Source organism: Petaurus breviceps, unplaced genomic scaffold (genome assembly GCF_028583685.1).
Source record: "Petaurus breviceps papuanus isolate PSGF00001 unplaced genomic scaffold, PetGlider_PUasm1.0 90845, whole genome shotgun sequence".
In the NCBI taxonomy this organism is placed as follows: domain Eukaryota; kingdom Metazoa; phylum Chordata; class Mammalia; order Diprotodontia; family Petauridae; genus Petaurus; species Petaurus breviceps.
Genome location: NW_027187359.1, coordinates 613717 through 638263, shown reverse-complemented (window position 1 = coordinate 638263; position 24547 = coordinate 613717). Strand labels below are relative to the sequence as shown.

The 24547-nt window shown below is 43.7% G+C and overlaps 1 protein-coding gene across 1 annotated transcript; it reads left to right on the top strand.

The window, feature by feature from the left end:
- The first annotated feature begins 5099 nt into the window (after nt 1-5099).
- On the top strand, nt 5100-21887 carry TOMM34 (translocase of outer mitochondrial membrane 34). The gene is made up of 7 exons (XM_069071841.1): nt 5100-5402; nt 12325-12424; nt 13848-14000; nt 17902-18071; nt 19936-20083; nt 21393-21519; nt 21735-21887. Exons 1-7 carry the CDS (start codon nt 5276-5278, stop codon nt 21837-21839), a joined length of 930 nt encoding a protein of 309 aa, XP_068927942.1. The 5' UTR covers nt 5100-5275; the 3' UTR covers nt 21840-21887.
- Nucleotides 21888-24547: the final 2660 nt, after the last annotated feature.

Sequence of the window (24547 nt, the reverse complement as noted above, 5' to 3'; positions counted from 1 at the left end):
ACACACAGAGGGTAACTAATAGCACACAGATGTGTATTGTAGGTGTAAATAAGTTGCAGCATATGACAAATAATGAACTTTACAAGTGAAATGGAGTAAAGAATGTCATAAGGCAAATGTGATTTTAAAAAAATGGACCTATCTTGAGATGAGATTGAGGGATAACAGACTGGATCCTTTGAGTGCTCCACAGGTAGGTACACATTGTTATGATGACTGGAGAAAAGGAGGAAGGCCTGCCTCCCTTTGTTGAACTTGTAAGAGGACCAGAAAAGAGTTGAACAGACTGTGCAGTCCTGTATGGTTTTGATCTGTATCACTGCAGGGATCTCTAAAACTACAAGCTTATTGATCCATTTGAGTGAGTGCTGAATGAATAATAACTGATATTTACAAAGTGCTTTATTAAGTTTAATTTATTTATAATTATTTGGGTTAAGTGTTTACATGTATTATCTCATTTGAATCCAGGACAATGGCTAGAGCCCTGGGCCTGGAGTCAGGAAGACCTGAGTTCAAATCCAGCTTCAGATCCTTCCCTAATTTTGTGACCCTGGGAAAGTCACTTTCCCCATCCATAAAATGGGAATAATAATAACACCTGCCTCCAGGGCTGTAAGAATCAATTGAGATAAAAATTGTAAAGGGCTTAACACAGTGCCTGGCACAAAGTAAGTGCCATATACGTGTTAGCTATTATTATTAAAACAACCCAGGACATGGATCTTACAAGTATTTTTACCCATTTTACAGACAAGGAAACTGAGTAGGGGCAAGCAAATCATCACATTAAGCTAGTAAATGCCAGAGATGGAATTTGAGTCCCAGTATCTCCTAACTCCCAGTACAGGACTTGTTGAATAAATAAGTCATATTGTATAGTTTAAGAGCTTGAAAGACCTAGATCTAGAGTTGGAAGTCACTTAATCCAATTCTCTTGGAGGGGGGCAGAGCCAAGATGGCAGAGTAATGCAATCATCTCATTCTATAGGTGAGGAAACCAAGGTTTTATAGAGGTGAAATGAGTTTCCCAAGCTCACTCAGGTAGTAGTATTTTCCAAATCCTCCCACACTAACAAATTCCATCTCCTCCACAAAGCTTTCCCTGTACCGTCTCTGATCTTTAGACTCCTACAGCATCTTATTTATGCTGCCCAAGTGGTGTTTTATCACCTACTGCCTTTTATTCAAATTGTGAGTTTACAGACCCTATTTACCTTCTCTGGTCTGGAAGTTGGGTGAGTTCAGTGACCTTGTCTTGGCTTTTTTTGTTGTTTGTTTGTATTTGTGAATTTTTTTTTTTTTGTTAATAGGACTTAAGTGAGTGAAGGCTATGCAAAGTCACCAGCCTCACTTTCTCCTCCCTAGCCATCTGTGTCCAGTGGCAAGATATAGATCAGGAAAACTGCAGATGGCCCTGATAAAGCGAGGTAAGAAATGAGGCAAAAGATGGCCTAATACACTTATTAAAAAAAAATGGGGGCAAAGCAAGATGGCAGAGTTAAAAGCAGGAACTTACTTGAACTCCTCCCCAATTCCCTCAAATACCTGTAAAAAATGACTAAACAAATTTTAGAGCTACAGAACCCACAAATGATAGACTGAAATATGTCTCCAGCTGAGAACTGCCTGGCAAACGGACAGGAAGGGTATATAGCACAGGGCTGGGAGCAGAGTGCAGTCCTGTGCGGGCCACACCAGCACAGACCAGCAGCATAGACTAGCCAGAACAGACCTCAGGGGACTGAATCACTGGCAGCTATGATGGTTTCCAGACTTCTCAACCCACAAATGCCAAAAAGAAAGTAAAAGGACAGTGGGGGAATTCTGTTGATCCTGGGTGAGAGAACAACATGGTCCAGTCCCTGCCCCTGCGGTGGCAGAGGGGGTGGTGGCTGCTTCCAGAACTCCAGGCTCACAGATGGTGTGGGGACCAAGCGACTGACCACAGGACAATTGCAGGAATCTCTTTACTGGCACCGAGGCAGGATTTTCTTGCTTTGCCCTGCTTGGATCTGGGTGGCAGTCTTGGGTGGCAGTCCTGGGGTTAGGACAGCACTGGTATGGTAGAGCTTGTTGAGGCTATGGAGAGGCAGTCTTCCTCACAGTTCAGAGGCAGGTGCCTAGAAGAAGCTCTGACAACAGCTGTGCAAAACCCCAGAAATTTGGGACACAGCACTCTCCACTCTGGAAGCAGAGTTCTACCTAGGCAAAGAGCTCAAAAGTCAAGTAAATGGCTTGCAAGATGAGCAAACAGAGGAAGAGAAATTGGACTATAGAATCATTATTTGGTGACAAAGAAGATCAAAACATAGAACCAGAAGAAGCCAACAAAGTCAAAATTCCTGCATCAAAAGCCTTCAAGAAAAATATGAATTGGTCAAAGGCCATGGAGGAGCTCAAGAAGGATTTTGAAACTCAAGAAAAGTAGAGGAAAAATTGGGAAGAGAAATGAGTGTTGCAAGGAAATCATGAAAAAATGAGTCAACAGCTTGTTAAAGGAGACCCCAAAAATATTGAAGAAAATAGCACCTTAAAAAATAGACTAACTCAAATGGCAAAAGAGATCCAAAAAGCCAATGAGGAGAAGAATGCCTTAAAAAGTAGTATTGGCCAGATGGAAAAGGAACTTCAAAAGCTCACTGAAGAAAATAATTCCTTCAAAATTAGACTGGAGCAAATAGAAACTAATGATTTTATGAGAAATCAAGATACTATAAAACAGATCCAAAAGAATGAAAATAGAAGACAATGTGAAATATCTCATTGGAAAAACCAAAACCACTGATCTGGAAAATAGATCCAGGAGAGATCATCTAAAAATTATTGAACTACCTGAAAACCATCATCAAAAAAAGAGCCTAGAAATCATCCTTCAAGAAATTCTCAAGGAAAATTGCCCTGATATTCTAGAACCAGAGGGCAAAAGTAGAAATTGAAAGAATACACCAATCACCTCTTGGAAAAGATCCTAAAAAGAAAATGCCTAGGAATATTATGGCCAAATTCCAGAGTTCCTAGGTCAAGGAAGAAATATTATAGGCAGTCAGGAAGAAACAATTTAAGTATTGTGGAAACACAATCAGGATAACACAAGATCTAAAAGCTTCTATATTAAGGGATTGAAGGGCTTGGAATATGATATCCTATAGGTCAAAAGAGCTGGGATTAAAAACAAGAATCACCTATCCAGCAAAACTGAGTATAATACATCAGGGGAAAACATGGTCATTCAATGAAATAGAGGAATTTCAAGCATTCTTGATGAAAAGACCAAAGCTGAACAGAAAATTTGATTTTCAAATACAAGAATCAAGAGAAGCATGAAAAGGTAAACAGGAAAGAGAAATCATAAGGAACTTATTAAAGTTGAACTGTTTACATTATTACATGGAAAGATATTTGTAACTCATGAGATTTTTCTCAGTATGAGGATAGTTGAAGGGAATATATATATGTACATATACATATATATGTATGTATAGGTGGGTATATGTGTGTATATATATGTGTGTGTGTGTATGTGTGTACATGTATACATAGAGGGCAGAGGTTGAGTTGAATATGAAGGGATGATATATAAAATATAAAATTAAGAGGTAAGAGAGGAAAATATTGGGAGGAGAGAGATAGAATAGGGTAAATCATCTCACATAAAAGAGGCAAGGGAAAGGTATTACAATGGAGGAGAAAAGCAGGGAGGTGAAAGGTAATGAGTCAGCCTTACTCATTAGATTTGGCTTAAGGAGGGAATAACATACAAGCTCAATTGGGTATCTTACCCTACAGGAAAGTAGGGGGGAAGGGGATAAGAGGGGGGAATGATAGAAGGGAAGGCAGATTGGGGGAAGGGGTAGTCAGAAGCAAACATTTTTGAAAAGGGACAGGATCAAAGGAGAAAATAGAATAAATGGAGAATAGGATGGGATGGAGGAAAAATATAGCTAGTGTTTCACAATATGACTACTATGGAAATGTTTTGCATAACTACGCATGTATAACCTATATGGAATTTTTGTTTTCCCAGTGATAGTGGGTGAGGAGGAAAGAAGGGAGAAAATCTGGGACTCAAAGTTTTAAAAACAAATGTTAAAAAAATGTTGTTACATGCAACTGGGAAATAAGACATACAGGCAATGGGATATAGAAATCCATCTTGCTCTACAAGAAAGTAAGGGGTAAGGGGGTAAGAAGAGGGATTTCGGGGGGCGATATATGAGAGGGCAGATTGGGGGAAGGAGTAATCAATATGCTTGCCCTCTTGGGGTATGGGGTGGGGGAGAAAATTTGGAACTCAAAATCTTGTGGTAATGAATGATTAAATTTAAAAATTAATAAATAAAATTCTGAAAAAAAATTAATTAGGAGGGGAAGACCCTCAGAGTTTCTGGCCAGAACAGAAACAATAGCTATGTACAATCACACAGAGCCATCAAAACCCAATGATCAAGTAAGGCTTGGAAAACCTTTTTTTGGAAAAGTTTTGGGAAAACGTTTTTTCAAGCATATACATGAATACAGGAAACATTTGCTGAATGATTGTCTTATTTGCATTTTTTTTCTAGTACCATAAGAGGTACTTTTCTCCCAAGAATTTTATGTCTGTACCACCTCACGGAAAAGCAAACCGAGGCCCAGACAGATGATGGGACTTGCCTATGGGAAGTCACTCCATCTCATGGTTAGCTACAAAGTGAGAGAAGACTTTCAGGGCTCTTGTTGAATGAGTGAATGAATGAGTGAGTGAGTGAGTGAGTGAGTGAGTGAGTGAGTGAGTGAGTGAGCGAATGAATGAATGAATGAATGATATATTAATGATTGAAAGTACAACTGGCGGGATTTTAGCCGTCAATAAGCAGATACTACCAGGAGCTGGTCACCGCCCCCACCCCCCACCAGGGCAGAGGAAGGTTCGCACCCGACCATCAGACACTGGGGCAGCGAGGGTCTCGGAAGGTAGCCCCCAGAAGATGCGCAGACTCCGTGGTACCCGGGCCGCGCAGCTGCCGGGACGCGGTTACGCCTGGACCTCATTGAAAGGGGGCGGCTTCCCCTCCTCCCCCGCCCCCTTTGTGCGCGCTCCCGACCGCCTCGCGTGCGCGCACCCCCCGCTCCGCGTGCGCGCCTCCCCCCTCCGCAGCACCCATCGGAGGTTCTAGGCGCCGGTATCGCTTCCGGCCCGGAGGTGGGGGAGGGGGCGGAGCCGGAGCCGGCGCCACAGCAACGGCAGAACGCGGACCCCGGCCTCCAGCCTCTGGTCGTCTCCGGTCACGAGATGGCGCCCAAGCCCCCCGGCTCCGTCCTCGAGCTCCGCGCCGCCGGCAACGAGAGCTTCCGCAGTGGCCAGTACGCGGAGGCCGCCGAGCTCTACGGCCGGGCCCTCGACGCGCTGCGGGAGACAGGTACGAGCGGCCTCGAGGACCCCCGAGACACCCCCGGGGCCCCGAGACACCTCCGAGACACCCCCGGGGCCCCAGAGTCACGTAGACACCTCTGAGACCCCAGAGACGCCCTCAGAGCCCTAGAGACTCCCCTGAGGCCCCAGAGACCCTCCCCCCAGGACCCTAGAGATATTCCCGGCTCCAGAGACATCCCCAGGGTCACATAGATAATACTACCCATTGACCCATTAGGACTCCTGAGACCTTCCCAGGACCCCAGAGTGGGGCTTCCCCCTGCCCCAGGATCACATAGACATGGGGGCCCATAGACCCTTGATGACTCCATTGATACTCTGTTCCATCCCGCTGCAGAGCCCATAGTCCCCGCCAGTATCCCAAAGATCCCTCCCAGGACTCCATAGACAGCTTTTAGAACCACAGAGACACCCCAGGACCTCATAGACACCCCCCACATCACATGGACACCCTTAGCCCTGTGGGGCCCATAGACATTCCCCCATCCCATAAGACTTCACAGACCAGCCCCAACCCCACACATAGAGCCCACTACCATGGATTCCCCAGGACCCAGTAGACATTCCATACCCCCTGCTGAGCCTATAGACCACTCCCAGGACCCCAGACATCATTCCCCATCTAAAAACACACAGAACCTATCGCTCCTCCCCTCCCCCCAGGACCTACAGACACACTCCAGGACCCCATAGAGACCCCTTTTGTAGCTTTAGACCTTTTAGACCCCATAGGCCCCCCTCCTCCAGCTCCAGACCCCACCCAGGACATCACAAACCACCCCCTCCATAGCTGATAGGTTGTCAATAGATCCCCTCCCTTTGGAGCCTATAGACCACCTCTCCTTTCCCCCCTCCCCAGAACCCCACAGACACCACCCCTACAGACCCCATCGCTCTCCCAGGACCTCTCTTGGACCCCACAGACTCCACTTCTAGAGACACCATGCCCTTCACCCCCCAGATCCCATGAATCAGCCCCCATCCGCTCAATCCTAGTGGCTTCCCAGCCACGTTGTTGCCTCTCAGACCATGGACCTGTCTTGATTCTACTAGCCCCACAAACCCCATCCCACTGGTCTGTTATGACTCTGAAAATCGAGGTGTCCTTCCCACCTCCCTCCCCCCATCCCACTTACCTGAAGACCTCACAGAGTAGGCCTTATTGGCCTCAGAACCTATTGTCCACTTTAGGTACAGGGAGCTTCAGACCCTAGTAGATCTACCCCTCAGTAGATGTCGCTGATCCCCCAGCCCCCTAGAGGCAGAGATCCAGTGGAAGAGGCACTGTCTCTGGAGTCAGAGAACCTGGGTTCCAGTTCCACCTCTGAAGCTTACTGGCCCTGTGACTTTTGGGCACTCATTTGGCCTTACATCCCTTGTCTGGAAAATGAGGGTTTTGGAAAGGTTCACTGAAATAAGCATTTATATAAGTGCCTGCTATGTGCCATTCATGGTGCTAAGCACTATCCCCATTTTACAGTTGAGGAAATGAAGGCAACCTGGTTAAGTAACTTACTCAGGGTCATATAGCTAGTAAGTATCAGAGTTCACATTTGAACTCAGTTCTTCCTGATTTCAGGCTCAACACTATATCTGCTGCATCACCAGGGAGAAAGTATCTTCCAGATCAAGATCCAAGGTTGATGACTTTAGGGGGCTTACATAGCCCTTGATCCCACAAACTCCTGTCTTTCCCCACTCCTTCACAAATCTCCCTAGATAGTCCCTAGGGGCTTCACCTGCCTGGCCCAGCACTCATCCCACATCCCTTGATTTCCTTCAGCCCCACAGACCTCACCCTCTATTTGGATCCCACCAGCTCTATGGACTTCATTTTGCTACGCAGGACTCAGCTTCCTAGACTGATATCACAGCCCCACCAATGAACATCCCACAGATGAACCTCCCAGGAGTCCACAGCTCATGATCCCACAACTCTTATCTCCACAGAATTCATCCTAAAACTGTTTCAACCCTATCAACTTGAATTACACAAACCCCAACCAACCCCACAAACCCTACCCCACAGGGCTCCAAAGACTAATCCCACACATTTTTATCCCACACTCCTCTACAGATCTCATGGATTCCAGTCCCATCAAAATACATCCTCATAGACTCAAAGCCACATGGATTGTAACCAACTAGAATTCCTAAAAGCTTCACTAATTCCAGTTGACCTGGTCCCACAGCCCTCACCCAACCCTGACCCCACCATCTTTACCTGACCAACATCATAGCCTGTCTACATTCACAACAGCATGATGTCCTGGTCTCATAGACACACAGGCTAGCTAAATTCATCACCCATTTTCCCAAAAAGCCCTTCCTGTGCTCACAGATTGACCCAGTCCCACAAATGACCTCCATCAATCTCTACAGACCCTGTTCTTTGGATGTCTACTAATCTCTGATGTCAGACCTGGAAGCAGCTTTTGAGGTTATCTAATCCATTGACATAGCCTTTTCTCATTTTTATTCTTCTAGTTTTATATTTTGGTCTTTGCTCTAACAAGTCTATGGTTTAATTGTACACAGATAGGTATATTTAAGGCTGACTTCCAAATGAATCATTTCCTGTCCATTAAAATATAATCAATTTTATCCATCCTGCCTCATGAGCCCTCTTAGACTGGGAATCCCCATTTTTCACCTGAATGCATCTAGCCCATCTGCCTACATCTCTCACTTTTGGAGATAGCCTGCCCTTGTTTATTTCCTCGTAAAAATGTATCATTGGTTCCATTTGGTTTGCTGTAGTAATTTACTTCCACTTCACCTGTTTGAACTGTCCCTTGTGGACCCCCCCCCCCCCAAACACCCACTTATAGAAGCTGCCAGACAGCATCTGTGATAGTCCGTCTTCAAGGTGCCTGCCTCCTTGCTGTGAGGGAGGAGGTATTTTTCATGATCTCTGGGAACTTTCTTAATTTTTCCCTCCCACATCACTCAGTTCAGCTTCCTTTTAGTGATGTCTTCATTTACATTTTTGTAGTCATCATGTTTATTGTTCTCTTGGTTCTGCTTATTTGCTCTGTCATTTGATAAAAATCTTTCCACATTTGCTTCAGTTCCCCTTCTGTAATGTGTAATATCTTCACTGTACAATATTCCATTACATATATATATAAATGTATACTAAAGAAATAGGAAGTAGTCAAGGAGAGTAGGCATTAGCAGTTCAGGGGAACAGTAAGGCCCTTGTGTATATAGTGGTGGTGCTTGTGTTGTCCATCCTGAGGGAAGAGAGGGATTCTGTGAGAAGGAAGTACATTCCAGGCATGGAAACATAGAGATATGGAGATAAGAGATGGAATGCTGAGTGTAAAGAACAGGGAGAGGGTCTGTTTGACTGAATAGTAGAGTGAGAGATAGGGAGTGATAGAATGAAGCTGGAAGGATAGGTTGGGGCTACACACTCAGACAAAACCCTAATCTATTTCATTCTATCCACACGCCTTTTGACCTATACCCACTAACCTTGTTTTGACTATTGGCCCTTGGTCTTGGCCCTACTAACTACACTGGACTTCTCAACCTGGCCCTATGGCAACCTGGTGCCCATAAATTCACTTCAGTCTTTCCCAGCTTCCACCTTCTTTCAACTCAACTACACATGTGACTTCAGTATGCCTGCTGTGAACCTAAGAGCCTCCCATAGTTCCAACTAACTTCAAAGATTAAAGAATATCAGGGAGAAGTTGACAGACTATTCCTGCTACACACATTGGACCAGAGAAAGAGAAATCATAATAAGAAGTATTAGATGGTGACACCAGGAAGGGAACAGACACATCAATCCCAAGGGGCTGCAAGCTGGCCTGGGACTAAAAAGCATCCTCTGGGGGTTTATACTAGCTGAAGGCCTCCTACCTTGGCAAAGGGAGGCTAATGGCCTCAAATTCCTGCCTGTAACTTCCCTAATGCTAAGTAAGAGACTTGGATCTCTTTGGCATTTCAGAAGAAAATGGAAGCAAACCATAAGGGGAGCTCTCCTGCAGAAGATGTTTGGGCAGTTTATAAGTTACCTGCGTGGATGAAAGTGTGGTGGAGGGAAGGAAGGAATGCAGGAAGGAGCAGAAATGACCTGGTATCCTGGGGAACTTACCTGACTTATTCAATGGAAGTTAGTCTGACCCAGTTCCCAAATGCTGATAAGCCAGGCTTTGGCAGCCAGGTGAAACGATGGATGGAGCGGTAGGCCTGGAGTAAAGATCTGAGTTCAGATCTAGTCTCAGATGCTTTCCAGCCATGTGACTCTGGATGAGTCATTAACTTCTGTTTACCTCAAGTTTCTTCAGCTATAAAAATGGCAATAATAATTGCACTCACCTCCCAGGGCTATGGTGAGGGTCGATGAGATAATATTTGTAAAGCACTTAGCACGGTGGCTGGCCCATAGTCGGCACTTAATAGATGCATGTTTCCTTCCTTCCCTTACTGTTGATTACCTGGGGAAGCAGTTTTCCTTTCTGGGCCTCAGTTTCTTCCTCTGTAAAATTAGGGGGTTGGACTTGATGCACTTTGATAGTCTCTGGCTCTCTTTCCAGCTTGATCTCTCTAGTTTTAAGTTGTGGTTATTATTTCCATTCTCTTTTTTTTTGTTTTGTTGTTCAGTCTTTTCCAGTCATGTCTGACTCTTTATGACCCCGTCTGAGGTTTTCTTGGCAAGATACTGGAGTGGTTTGCCATTTCCTTCTCCTAATTTTACAGATGAGGAAACTGAGGCAAAGTAACTTACCTAGAGTCATGCAGCTAGTTAAGTGTCTGAGGCCAGATTTGAACTTAGGAAGATGAGTCTGGTGCTCTAGCTTAGCTGCTGTGCTACCTAGCTGCCCCCTCACTTTCCTCATACGGTATGCCAGTCCTCGGGGCTCTAGCCAGAGTCAAGGTTCAGGTGCATGCTGCCTTGCTAATGGCATGTTGTTCAGTGTCAGCTTCAGTGCTAGGTTGCTAGGCCCTCCTGTAAGCATCCCTCAAGTGGTGAGTGCTCCAGTGAGCAGAAACTTCCTCATCTGACAACAGGCTGAAAGTATTCACCCAGAATGCCTTGCCTGCTATGCCCCTCCCTGCTGGTATTTTTGACGATGTGGTCGATGTATAGTCAGAGAACCCATATTTGAGTCCTGGCTCTGCTGTGTAACCTTGAGCAGATCACTTCCTTAGGCTTCAGTTTCCTGAGATAGTCACCCCATCCCTGCCCACTTATGAGATAATGTGTATATATGTATGTATAAAGCACTTTGGAAGCTTTTGTGGAATGTAATCAATCAAACATTTATTAAACACCTACTATATTGCAAGGACTTTGCTAGGTGCTGGAGATTCAAAGACAAAAGCAAAACAGTCCCTGTTCTCAAGGAACTATAATTTCACTTTCTTAAATTTTCAGCAAAGAGCCCAGAGCTAGGAGCCAAAGACCTGTGTCCTTGTCCTAGGCCTGACATTGAGTAGCTGTAAAACCTGGCATGAATCTCTTCATTTCTGAGGATCTAATTTTCCATCTCTCAAATGGAGATGATCATTCATACACTATGTGTAGCCTGTCAGAATGGAATCAAACTAAGGACACAAAAGTTAAAGGATAAAGTGCTATACTGATGGAATGGGGCATCCTTATTGTTATGTGTAGTGCTTTGTGACCTTAGAGCTGTTGCGAAGTTACCTGTCTTTGTGCACTTCAGTACTCTGATTAAATGTGTATATTTCCTGTATATATATGTTAAAATGTTGGGTTCATAGTAAATATTATGGGCTCCTGAGATTTGTAGCTCTTAGAAAGAAAGCCATCCCCAAGATTTATTTTTTCAGCAGAAGTTGGCACCCTTTTTCCGACTCTCTAGCCAGTGAGAAAATGTGTGGTAAAAAGTTTCCATAGATATAATAATAACTTTCCTCCAGTGCTTCATGGATGTCATGGAGATGACTTTAGGCTCTTATCAGTGGGATGTAAACTCTTAACAGATACTACCCTCCTAGAAAATTACAGGCCTGGTGATAAGCTATATTTGTCTGTTCAATAAAATTCAACAAGTATTGATTTAATAACTCCTTTTTTACACAGTACTGTGCTAGGCTTTAGAGATACAAAGTCAAAAAGATAAAATTGTTCTTGCCCTCAAGAAGCTTATATTCTCCTGTTGTATACAGTATATACACAGATAAGTAGAAAAAAATGAAAAAGAAAAGCATTAACAGGTGGTGGCACCTGACTGTGTCCTTAAGGAAGCTAAGGATTCCAAGAGACCAAGCTGAGAAGGAGACTCATTCCAGGGACACAGATTGTACAAAGGTATGGCTGTTTTCTGAGGACCAGCATCCCAAAAAGTCAGAAAGTCATCATCAGGTTGACCAAAAGGTAATGAATTTTTTTACCATAACATCTAGGACTCTACTGGATCAAGAAGGGGCCATGGTTTGCACTGGACCAGATTGTGAATTTTTAGCATCATTTCTCACATTGTTATATAGTGTTTTAAGGTTTACAAAGTGCTTTCCTCAAAATGACCCTTTGAGGTAGATAGTGCAAATATCATTTCCATTTTATAAAAGAGGGAACTGAGGCTCAGAGCTCTATGTTTGGTGATTCATCCAAAATCACATGGTTAGTGAGTGGTAGAAATGGAACCCAAAAGTGGGGCCTCTGATTCTAAGTCCAGTGTTTTTTTTCACTATCTGAAGGGTATGGGAATCTGGGGTTCATTGATGGCAGAAAACATGTGTGCATGTATGTGTGCAAACATGAGATATAGATTGACTGGCCTGTGGAGCCAACTCACATTCATATTTCTTTTGGCTTCAGCCATGTTCTGAAGAACCCTGGGTGTGGAAGGACAGTGTGAGTAGCCTTAGGCTTTTGTTGCTCAGCTTAACACCTGCTTTATATATGTCATTTCCTTCCTTGACAGGTCCAGCCAACCCTGAAGAAGAGAGTGTCCTCTATTCCAACCGAGCAGCTTGCCACTTGAAGGATGGAAACTGTACACATTGCATTAAAGACTGCACTGTGTAAGATATGACCCTTAAGGCTAAACTCAGCTTTGAATATCTTTCAGCTCCTGGGCCCCCAGGGTGATTCAGACTTGTGGGTGGCTGGCAGGAGTCATTTCCTCTCCAGGGCTAACCCTGCTGAGTGCATGGTGACTAAAAGCATTTCTGCTTGAGGCTGGAATGGGAGAGACACCCAGAGGTCCTTCCCTGCTCTGGCTTTGGTGGTTAGGGGCTCTACTTTTTGTAACCAAGCTGTGGAAAAGCAGGGGATGGGTGGTCTGAGCTGGATGGGGCTCTTTGGGAAGGCTGTAGGGGAAAGGAAGCTGTAGGCCTAGAATTGCTAGAGCAATCCCTGTTCTTCTGATAGGGGGAGAAATTGGGGGAGAGGGGTTTATCATGATGTGTAGTTGGGAGCCCCTAGCCTCAGATGATTGGGAGTGTTCTGAAAGTCCATTTAGCGTGGTGTGGTGAAAAACATGCCAGACCTGGAATCTGGCCTGTATTCATGTTCTTATTCCAGCCCTTACTAGCTGTGTTACCTTCAGCTGGTCATTTAGCCCTTTTGTGCCTCAGTTTCTTTACTCTTGAAGTGAGCATAAGATCATGGATAAGCTGAAAGAAACCATCCAACCCCGTCCCCCAGTCCACTGCCATTTTACAGATGAAGAAACTGACTTGCCTAAGATCGCAGATAGTGAATAGTAGGTTTTAACCTGACTCCTCTGATTGCATCGCCAACTCCCATGTTCCTACCAAGCTATTTCCTGGCATATTCAATACATCCTTTGTTGTGGGTCAAGTCCTTATACACCCAAAGCATAATAATGATAAGATGTTAGACCCCGCCCCCACCTTCATTTCCACATGGCATCTTCTGGTCTTTTCCTTAATTTCTTCTCTCTTGAGCTACCCCCAACTAGTTAGGCCCTATTTTGTCTTTTATTTTAGTAAGCATTATGTCACAGATAGAAAACTGGTTCAAGTCTTGCCGCTAACAGACTGACTATGTGATCCTAGGCAAGTCCGGATCTGTCATTGCAGAGAAGGTCATCTGCACTATGCCAGCAAATTCACTGACCTAGGCCCTTAAAGATTTAAGAAACACTTGCCCCATAATAGCTCTGTGAGTTAGGTACTATAAACATCATTATTTCCATTTTTATAGATGAGGAAATTGAGGCTTAGAAAGGTGAAATGATTTGTCCAGCCCTGAAAGATGGGCTGTCTTGTAATATCATGCTCGAATGTTCTATTGTTGATACCATACCAGAGAAAGATATTATGAAGCAGGGGGTGTTTTTTTTCAGAATATGCTCCATGTTTTATCCTGACTATATATTGTCATGATAGTGGTCTCTGCGTTGAACTAGCCAAAGAGTGATTGGTAGGATGGTGTTCCATTGACTCAGGAAGCCAGACTACTTTTTCTTCCCTCTTCTAGTGCATTGTCTTTGGTTCCTTTTGGAATAAAACCCTTGCTAAGGCGGGCAGCAGCCTATGAAGCCTTGGAGAAGTACAAGTTGGCTTATGTGGATTACAAGACAGTGCTGCAGATAGACTGTACTCTTGCCGCTGCACATGATGGAGTCAACAGGTAAGCCTGCCATGCTGCCTGTGTTCTCCATTGGACACTTTCCTTTGGTTGTCTTCTGGCACAAAACTGCCAGCTGAAGACTTAGATAAGCCTTAGAGAAGGTACAGGTGCATCGTATTTGTAGCTTTTGTTTCTTAAAAACCAGTTCAGAAAGCAAAGCTAGGACTTAGCTTTTTCCTAGGTTCATAGAAATATGTATGGTATGCTCTCTTTGGAGGAGAAGTCTATACAATGAGATCATCCTTAGTGGGGAATAATATGTCAAATTTAACATTATTAGATTCTTTGCAGATCTATATCCTGAATTTCTGATTTGTGCTAAATCTAGGAGACAAATTAATCTTCCTAAGGGATGAGTTTAAGTAAGACACCACTGGTCCTCACAGCTAGACTTCTCAGCCCTCCCTTCGCAATCTGACCCCAGCTGACTTTTCCAGACTTTTTTCCCACTACTTTCCTTAGAATTCTCTAGACTTTAGCCAAACTGGACTACTTGCTGTCCTTTGTTCACATTCAAGTGCTTTCTGGCCTCTTTCCCTTCTTTCACCCCAATCCTTATTCCTAGAATTTCTTCTTGGCTGTCTCCTACCCTATTAAAATCCTACCTATTCTTTGGGGCCCAACTGAAATGATACCTCTTCCATGATGATTTCCCTGATGACCCCAACTAAAAGTATTCCCTACCTACCCCACAGAGGATACATAATAAGGCAGTAACTTTGTCCTCACTGCCTTCTCCCCCGCGTCTATCCCCAATCATCTTTTCTCCAGGTTAATCATTTCCATTTCTTTTAACTAATCCTCATGATATAAACTTGAGACACTTTACCATCCTGGTTACTTTCCTCAGAACACTCTCCAGCTTATTAATGTCATTGCTAAAATGTGGTACCCAGAATTCAGTGTTGTACTACAGATGTGGGCTGACCATGTAAAGTGACTTAGTTCCCTATAGGTATGTCCTGATTCATCTTTTGAGATACAAGATACCCTAATATATGAAACACTAAACAAATTCCCTGAAGAAATGCTAACTTGTTGTTCCTGTATAGAAAGCAAACTTGAATGTCTGGAGACCAGCTTAGGAGAATTATGGGTTCATTTGGAAATTCTGATCTTGAACAAACTTAATGACACTTTGGGAGGATTTGCTAACTTTGTATTCTCTGAGCTCTGAGGCTTCTCCAAATTCTCAGTGAGCTATAACTTTATAGATGGTGGCCATCTGTGTGGAGTGGGGAGGCTCTCAGATACTGGGAAATATATGAATAAAACTTCACAGACCATAGCCTTCACTAAAAGAACAGGCCTTGCCTTCTTCATTATTCTCCAGTTTGCAAAGTCAACCCCTGAGTGATCCAGAACCTGGATTTTTTCACCCTTTGCCCACTCAATTATGCTCAAAGCTCTCTTTGACTTCTGTATCATTCTGTTGATTGCTTTATCTTGAACCTGCAGTCCACTCAGACCCCAGATTTTCTTCAGACAAATTGCTTTCTAACCATGACTCCCCCATCTCTCCTTGTAAAACTGATTTTTTTTAATCCAAGTGTAAGACTTTATTAAGTTTCATCTTTTTGGATTTGTCCCTATGTTCTAGGCTTTCAGACCTTCTTGAAATATTGACTTTCACCTAGTGTTAGCTCTTTGTCATCTAAAGAATTGATAAGGGTTCTTCCTAGCCATTGGTAAAAATGTTAAATAGCACAAGCCAAGCACAGGATCCTTGAGTCCTCTATCAGATGCCACCTTCCAAGCTGACATAACTCTGAGTCTAGTTATTCAACCCTTACTAAATCCATAACCATACTCAATCCTTAACTGTACTGCAACTTTTGACCAGAGGTTTCAAACTCAAAAAGAAATCAACCCTTACAGTGGCATATTGACTTAGAAAACCACCAATTAACTTTATTTGTGATGTATTTTTATTTATTTTGTTAAACATTTCCCAGTTACATTTTAACCTGGTTCCTCAGCACTAGGGAATTTTGCAACACTTCTGGACTATACCATATCTCATTATGTTTTCCACAAGAATAACATGAGAAACTGTTATTTGCTAAAATCTAGGCAGTGTATACGTCCCTATCAGTCTAGTGACCCCATCAAAAAAAACCAAAAACTAAAACCAAAAAACCAAATCAGCTTGTTTTTTTTGAAGCCATACTGAATCCTTTTGATCAACATGCATCCTTTTTAAGGTATTCACTAACCATCCTTTAGTACTGCATTTTAGAATTTTTCCAGTTTTATACAAGTTTTATATCCAAAACTATAGTTCTAAACTATTCTATAAACTGAACTATAGTTTATAGAATACATTTTCTTCCTTTTTTGGAAAATTGGTAAATTTGTCCATTTGCAATTCTATAGTTATAGTACCTCTCCTGTACACTGTGACCTTTCAGAGATAAATGATAGTAACTCAGCCATCCCACCAGCTAGTTGTGTTTTTTTTGGGGGGGGGGAGGGGTTCTTTTTTTAGTATAGGAGGATGTCATTAATCTGAGCCAGGTGATTTGAATTCATCAAAAGAAGTTTGCTCTTCTTCAGTCACTTCACTTATCTTGGGTTTCAGTTTCCTGTTATTCATTTTTGTTCTGTCCCTTTCAATCCAAAGATCATTCTGCTTGGCAGAGAAACGAAGCAAAATGAGTTGAGCAGCTTTGCCTTTTCTTCTCTTTGCTATTATTGTCCCATCCATCCTCAGTCATGATCTGATCCCTTCTTTGATTCTCCTTCCTCTCTCCTCTTCTCCAGACAATATAGCTAAAAAATCTTGTTTTCCTTAGCTTTAACTCAACAGACTTAAATTATTTTAGTTGTAGTATTCTTGCCATTGTTTAGGGACTGTATTTTGCCATATTCATCCTCTGTTCCCTATCTTTTCTTCTGTCTTTTATACCTGTCTTTAAAATTTACATAGGTTGATGAGATCCCTGTGCATTCACATCTGCCCTTTTTATCTTATCAGAATTGTTTTTCTTTATGTCTTTAGAATTTCATTCCCTATCCCTCCTGGGAACACATATAGAATTTCAGGCAATAGGATCCTTCCTGTCCCTTCCCTGAACACTTTAAAATCTTGTCTCCTCTAAAATTTAGGGTACATATCAGACTTTCTAACTTGCTTCTTCTCTTCACTCTCAGATTCAAACATGGAATTGTTACTTTGCTATGAAGATTCACATTATTTCCACTACAGTAATCAGCCTCTTATTGTTGGTGAGAATCAGATCAGAAAAGTTCTCTGTTGTTGCTTTCTTTGGTTTTTAAAGGTTGAAATTATCATTAAGACAAATCAAGAAATTACCAGTCTCTCCACTTTTGCCAGAGAGAAAGCTTCAGCAGATGTCTGGCTAATTTGAAGTCTCTCATTACTACTATATTATGTTTCATTATCAGGAATGTGATCTTTTTCTTGAATTCTTCATCAATTTCTTTTTTCCAGGTCCGTAACATATTCTGCTGACTATCATTTCTCTCTCAGCTTCCTTTGATCATCTAAATGTTCTCTACTTTGCTTCCCTCCTCTGGTTCTTAGATGTCTTGCAAATACAGCTTTTTAAAACAAAATGCTACTTTTATGATTCCTTTCCTCCTCACCCCTTCCCCTTTCAAAGCCATATTCTAGTTGTGGGTCTCATCTGACCAAATTTCAGGTCAAATTTGTCTCATTACTCTTTAGTGTATCTTGTGGGTTACCTGGATGCTCTACATTTGTATATAGGCATCTACGATCAAGAATTTTTACTACTGACTCCTTTTTTGGGTTTTAGTCTCTGGTGAACACTGACAGAGATGTTAACTGTGCCTTATATCCTGGGTACTAGATGATGGAAATATTTGAGTGGCTCAGACAGAAAGCTTCTTTCTAATACCTTGCCCTTTGTCGTAGGATGACCAAAGCTCTCATGGACACAGACGGGCTTGAGTGGCGTCTTAAGCTGCCCCCTATCCCCTCAGTGCCAGTTGCAGCTCAAAAGAGGTGGGAAGCAGCTCCAGGGGGTGACCATGAGAAGGCAGGCAAAAGCAGACTCAAAGAAGCCAACACCTTAAAGAACAAAGGTGAGCCTTTGGATAGTGGCCTAGTTAAAGGAGGCCACGCTTGAATCATGGTGTATTTAATTTAATGTCATAAATCAAGGAAAATGTATCTTTCTTGCCCGCCTGGCTTTCAGCCCACCAGATAGTCTGAATGCAAGTCCAGTAGAGATTTGGGCCAGAGCCCTTCTGGGCTGATAGAGCCAAAGATGAAGAAAGAAGATGCCATTTCTATCCCCATGTATGTTCTCCACCCCTAGGATAGCATGTACTCCAGATGCATGGGGACCACTCCTCTCAGGCCCCTTACAGGTAGGCCAGTCTGGTGACTTGTTTGCCAGTGTGAAAATAACAACTCCCATTTATATAGTACTCTAAGCATTTTCCTCTATTACAATGATCTTGTGACGTAGGTAGTGTTATTATCTCCTTTTTTACAGATGGAGAAATTGAGGCAAAGAGATAAAATTATTTGCCTGGGTTCACTGTTAATATTAGAGCTGGGATGAGAGTAACTACTTATGTTTCCGTACTTTTTTTTACATGCATTATCTCATTTGGTTTTCACCAGAGGCCCTGTAAACTTGGCAGGTTAGGAATTATAATTCCAATATAGAGATGAGGAAACCAACCAAGAAAGGTCCACTGGCCTACTCAAAGAGTCCCACAACAAGGCAATGGCAGAGCTCACAGGTGAACCTAGGCTTTTTTGTCCAGTGTGAGAAGGTGGAAAATTGCCCAAGGGCCTGAACTTGTTACTGTTACTCTTCCCCCTCTCCTCTCCGACCTTTTTTTTTTTTAAAGCAGAGATCAAAGACTTTTCTTTATTGGGCAGCTGTCATCATCCCTTTTAGTACCAGTGCCACCTGACACTGATGGAACAGGGGTAACAGACACCACATAAAATGGGCATAGATATAGTAGAACAGAAAAGGACTCTTCATGACAGTGCAGGTTTCTGGTATGAATACTTATCCTTCTCATAGGTGTAAGTTCAGCCTGTAGTGTTCAAAGTTTCTCTGTTTGTCATGTCTGGCCATGCTTTCTTCCCTGCAATTTAAGGAAGGTGCTTTAATCACACCACACCCCCCCCACCATTGTGAGGGTGGGAGTGGAGCCTTTGTAACAAATATGCCTAGCCAAGCAAAAAAAAAAACCCATGGACTGTGCCTGAAAGTGTATGCCTTCTGCATTTTGAGACCATCTTCTCTGTGTCGAGAGGTGAGTAGCTTGCTTCATTCTCGGTCCTCTAGTCTCATAGTTGATCATCGCATTGATCAATATTTTCAAGTCATTCAAAGTGTTTTGTCTTTATAAAATCATTATATGAATTGTTGTTTTCTGCTTACTTTGCTCTGCATCAGTTCATATAGGTCTTCCCATGTTTCACATTTCAGCCTGTCTTATAGTACAAAAATATTCCATGACTCCATAGATCACAGTTTGCTTGGCTGTTCCCCAATAGTAGGGTACCCTCTTAGTTCCCACTTCTTGATGGCATAACTTTGGAAATACTCTCATCACCATTATTTCATTTCAGCCATTCAACACTGTTATGAGGTAGGTAGGGCAGTGATTATAACCCCAGTTTGGAAGAGCAGAAACTAAGGCTCAAGATGAGCAGCAGTTTGTAGAAGGTCACATGGTGTCTGTCAGTGGTAGAACCAGGACTAGAGTCCCAGATATAATGCTTCAGTCCAAATAAAAAGCCATGTTTTGGTGTTTCATTTTATTGTCAAATCTCACTTCTACACAACTGTCATGCAGCCTGAAAGAAATGGCATTTTTCAGTCCGTATCTCTATATGTCTTTTCCCCTTCCAAGAGATGTCATTTAGGGGTGCAGCCTTTATTTTAAGTAATTAGGTATGCTGATACTCTTTTTCTAGTGCCTGCTGTTGGAGACATGGAGCGGGCCCGGGCCCTCAAGGAACAAGGCAATGAGCTGGTGAAAAAAGGAAAGCATAAGGAGGCTGTAGACAAGTACAGTGAGAGTCTTACCTGCAGCAGCACGGAGTCTGCCACCTACACCAACAGGTACCTGCAACGGCCAGGCTAGAGCTGACTTTCTTCCACACCGGAGGCCTTCCAGTGCTCAGTGGCGGGGAGGACTCTTTCTCTCTCCGCCTGTCATAACCCTTGGCTTGTTTCTCTGCTTCTGAGACAGTGTAAATTGATTTCCTGTTAGGAGAGGGAGGCCTGGCCCGAATATGTACTGAGGGGACCCTTAAATGCTTGGTCAAACCTAAGAGAAGGGCACTTGCACTCATCCATCTTGAGAATGATAATCTGATTTACTCTGCCATTGACATTTTACAAAGGGCTTGAGATATTCTCATGTGATCCCCATAGAAAACCTGTGAGGGAGAGTATATCATCACTCTTGTTTTATAGCGGATGAAACTCAAGGAGAGGAAGGATACATGACTTGCTAGGAAGCAGCAGTTTCAGACTTGGGACTCTCAATCCCATGAACACAACTCCATGTATTCAGCCTTTCCCTGAGAATAGCTGTTCCTACTTATGTAGGGCTTTAATGTTTACAATGGACTTTCTTGACATTGCCTCAGTGTGGTAGGTATGATTACATATTTATGTAAAATGATTCCTTTCTTTGTATATTAGGAAGCTGAGATCCAGAGAGGATGAGGATGACTTGCCTAAAGTTACATAGCTAGTCAAACTTCTGGCAGAGCTGGGATTGATCTTCTAGAAAGAGCATTAGATTTGAAGTCAGAAGATCTGGGTTCTCGTTCCAGCTCCCCCACTGAGTTGCTGCATAATGTTGGTCAGGTCTTTTCCAGTCCCTTTTCCTCTCTGGCTCTTTTCTCCTCTGTGGATGAAGGGGATTGGGTTACCTGACTTTTCAGGTACCTGCCAGGTCCAAAGCATCTCAGCTTGTGAGTCAGACTTGAACACTCTACTCTTTGGTAATTAGTAGTTACTAATTAGGAATTCATATTTCGAGAGTGCTGTTAGGTGACCGTGAAGTTCCCTCAACACAATCCTGTTCCCTTTCAGATGCAAATTGCAGGCCCTTAGTAGATGGTCTTCATAAGTTGCTGTCTTGGTAATTAGCCTTTCTGAATTTATCCAGGATGGTCCTCAAAGGGTAGAGTCCTTCACCGGGCCTTATTCAGTTTGGAGGGAACTGCTGTGGTCTGTGGTAACTCCAAGTATTAATGTCCTTATTTTACAGATAAGGAAACTTAGAATTCAATAGTGCCCTTAAACCAGACTCCAGATACAGCACTTTGTGGGACACCATGCTGCCCTGCAGGGCTGGCCCATGGGCCTGGGGTTCAGCTTCTTTCCCTACTCTCACACCTGTCTGTCTTTCTTCCAGAGCCCTCTGCTATTTATCACTGAAGAAATACAAAGAAGCTGTAAAGGACTGCACCGAGGCTCTCAAATTAGACTCAAAGAACGTCAAAGCATTTTACAGGCGTGCCCAGGCATTCAAAGAACTCAAGGTAAGTGGGAGTCCCTGCCCTACCCTGACCAGGGCTCTCTCAAGCCCAGGGGCTGCCCCTGCTGCTGGCCCAATTCCCAAGGCTGGCCCAGCAGGCCTGTGCCTGTATCTCTCACCCCTGCTCAGACCCTGTAGCAGGTGTGCCAGGTAAGTACTGACTTCAGGCCCCAGCCTCCTGCCTTCCCTCTTCCCTTATCCCTGCCCCCTACCCCCCAGGACTATCAATCGAGCCTTGAAGACATCAACAGCCTCCTGAGTATTGAGCCAGAGAACAGCGCCGCCGCCAAGCTGAGGCAGGAAGTCAACCGGAGCTTAAAATAAATAAAGTCCAGGAAGGGGCAGCAAACCTGCCTGATTTCACTTGAAGAAGCTGAGGGCCTCTTTGTCTGCTCCAGGGCCAAGAAAGAGCGAGTGAGCCTTTTGACCCAAGCCAGGTCATGCCCTGGGCATGGCATCCCAGCTTCTCTCCTTGCACCTATTCACACTCTGCTTTCTTCTTACTCAGAATCCTTGCTCACTGAAAGTCAGCTCAGGTTAGTGAACCAAGCCTTCCCTTTTTGGCTGGCAAGGGTTCCTTCCTCTGCTGATCCTTTTCAGGGAAGCTCTCCTGGTGACACTGCTCTCTCCCAATGGTAAATTCATATACTTCATCCACTAAGCATGCTCCAACTCTTGTTCCTGGCCCTGCCAGGCAACTCGATCCATGGTGAATGGGGTCAGGTATTAGTTGGCAAGCCAGGCCCCTGGCCCTGCTCACCTGGAGTTGCTTGTGGCATACAGCAGGGTATCCCCCAGCTCCTTTTTGTGCCCAGGGTATGTGGTGGCTTCATTAGGGATGGAACCCTTGGCAGTCTTTGGTTACAACCTGTGTCTCTGGTGCAGTGCTCACTTGTGACTGTCATTCTGGGTACTGGTTTGAATACTTGACTTCTCCTAAAATCTTGTATCCTGTTTCAGGTTACTCAAGTATCTGTGGTAGCAGCCACATTCCCTGTTTCCCCCACTTTCCCTGGGCTGGAGCCACAAGCCCTAGTTTGGAAGTTGGCCTGTTGCATGTTTTGGGTGGGGAGGCTGTCCCAGCCCCAGTTTAAGAATGGCAGCTTTAGGACACCTCTGAGAGTCCTTATTTCTGAGTCCCTTTTGGAGTGATTCTGAATGGCCTCATGGTTTCAGTCACCCCGTGTTTAAGCCACTGCATAAAAAGTAACGCCTGCTACTGGACTTCAGTCGTACCTTCATTTACAAGGTAACCATGAGACCTTGTCTGGACACTGCCTCTTGTAGTGCAGGTCAGGGTCTTTTATAATACCCTTGCCATAAAACAACCTGCTCTCCCCTATTCCGATACAGGAAAGGGATTTCCCCTGGGGGGTGGAATGGTACATGGTACAAGCCCTTAACATTAGCACCATTTCTGTTTGGGGACACAAACCTCGACTCTTAACCTTTACTCCAGGAGCTGCTGCCAAGTGTGCATGGGCTTAGTACAGCCCCTTTCATTACTGAAAGAATTAATGAGTATTTAAGTAGCTTTGGTGTGTCAGGCCCTGGGATTAATGAAATGTCTTAAGACATGTAAGTCTATACAGAAGGAATATTCCAAGTTCATTTGGGAAGTCACTGGCTGTTGTGACTCAGGAAAGGTTTTACATAAAAGGAAGTCACTGAGCTCATCCTGAAGAAGTGAGGTGAGGTTGTCAGCATGAAGGCCCACAGATAGGAACTGGGGAACTGGTTAGACTTAGATAAAGGAGCATCACTTCTTATTCACCTAAGTGATCAGGTATTTGCTCATGCAGGATGAGCAGGAACAGTTCTCAACCCTATAACTGGCAAAGGCAAAACTATATAATTTTTTTGGGGGGGGGGGACAGTGCCACAATTTTACATTTTTTTAACAAGTACACAAACTTTTCCTGATTCCAGTCACTAATGCCCTTCCTTTGTAAATGACATTGTGTTTATGGATGGGACATTGATCAAGACAGAGTATAAGGGACAAGCCAAGAAGCCACAGAATTAGGGAGGAAGGAAGGAGGCCAGGAACACTGGTAATCTTATGGCAACATAGGTTCTGAGAGTAAGGAGTGGGCTACCTATATACCCCAAACCAGAGAGGAGCAGCTTATGGCCATAGTGGAGTGATTTTATCTTGTGTTCCCTGAGATGCCCTTCCATTTACCCAGGATTCTACTGTTCTGTTCTCTGCCTCCTTGTCCTGTTCCCATATGCATGGTCCTCCATCCCCCGCAAGCATGCACACACGCATGTGATGACGACTACAATTCTGGGTAGAGTCCATGAAACTTTAATGCACACAAAAAAAGCAAAGGATGCTTGACCAGCTTGCTGACTGGCCACCTTTGTCCACTTACATCAGATAGTGTAGGTACACAGACATATAGTTCATAGTGCCTCAGAAGAGCACTGGAAGGGCTGGTCTCTCTTCAGAGCCATGAGATATCAGTTTTCTGGGAAGAAAAAAAGAAAGATGATAAATACCCAGTACTCTGGGATCCAATAAAGCTCCAGCCATCAGGCATCATTCCTGAAAGCATCTCCCAAGAAAGGATGTTTTCAGTATAAGCTCTTGAAGGCCGGTAGGGCTGTGCTTATCTGAATAAAGGACATAGGGGACAAAGTAGGGCATCACCAAAGACTCAAAGCCCAAGACTTCTGGACCATATATGTCAGTGTAGACATATATGATCCAAGTCACATGATTAGCTTCTCTCCAAAGGAGGGTTCTACAGAAATAGGATCAGAAAGGGTTTAGCTAAATGCCTGGATAACAGGTCCAGTCCGGGTGGTGCACACACAGGACTAGTTCAGAAAAGCATAGGTTCTTTCAAGCTGGAAAGGCCTCAGGATGGTCCCAGAGAGAAGACTATGCCTCTGTGTTTGGAAGACCAGCCTGAGTAGAAAAAAGCCCTTTACCAGAGGATATATATATGTAAAACCTAAGGGCTATAAGAGTACATTGGGAGCCTCTCCCTTGCTTTGAGAGGAAGGCCATATAATCCTCAGTG

What these genes read in the sequence shown, in the direction of transcription:
- TOMM34 (XM_069071841.1), top strand. Translation starts at nt 5,276, where the DNA reads ATGGCGCCCAAGCCCCCCGGCTCCGTCCTCGAGCTCCGCGCCGCCGGC. An exon ending in TGCATTAAAGACTGCACTGT is followed by an intron (nt 12,425 to 13,847) that starts GTAAGATATGAC and finishes TCCCTCTTCTAG; the next exon opens with TGCATTGTCTTTGGTTCCTT. An exon ending in GCACATGATGGAGTCAACAG is followed by an intron (nt 14,001 to 17,901) that starts GTAAGCCTGCCA and finishes CCTTTGTCGTAG; the next exon opens with GATGACCAAAGCTCTCATGG.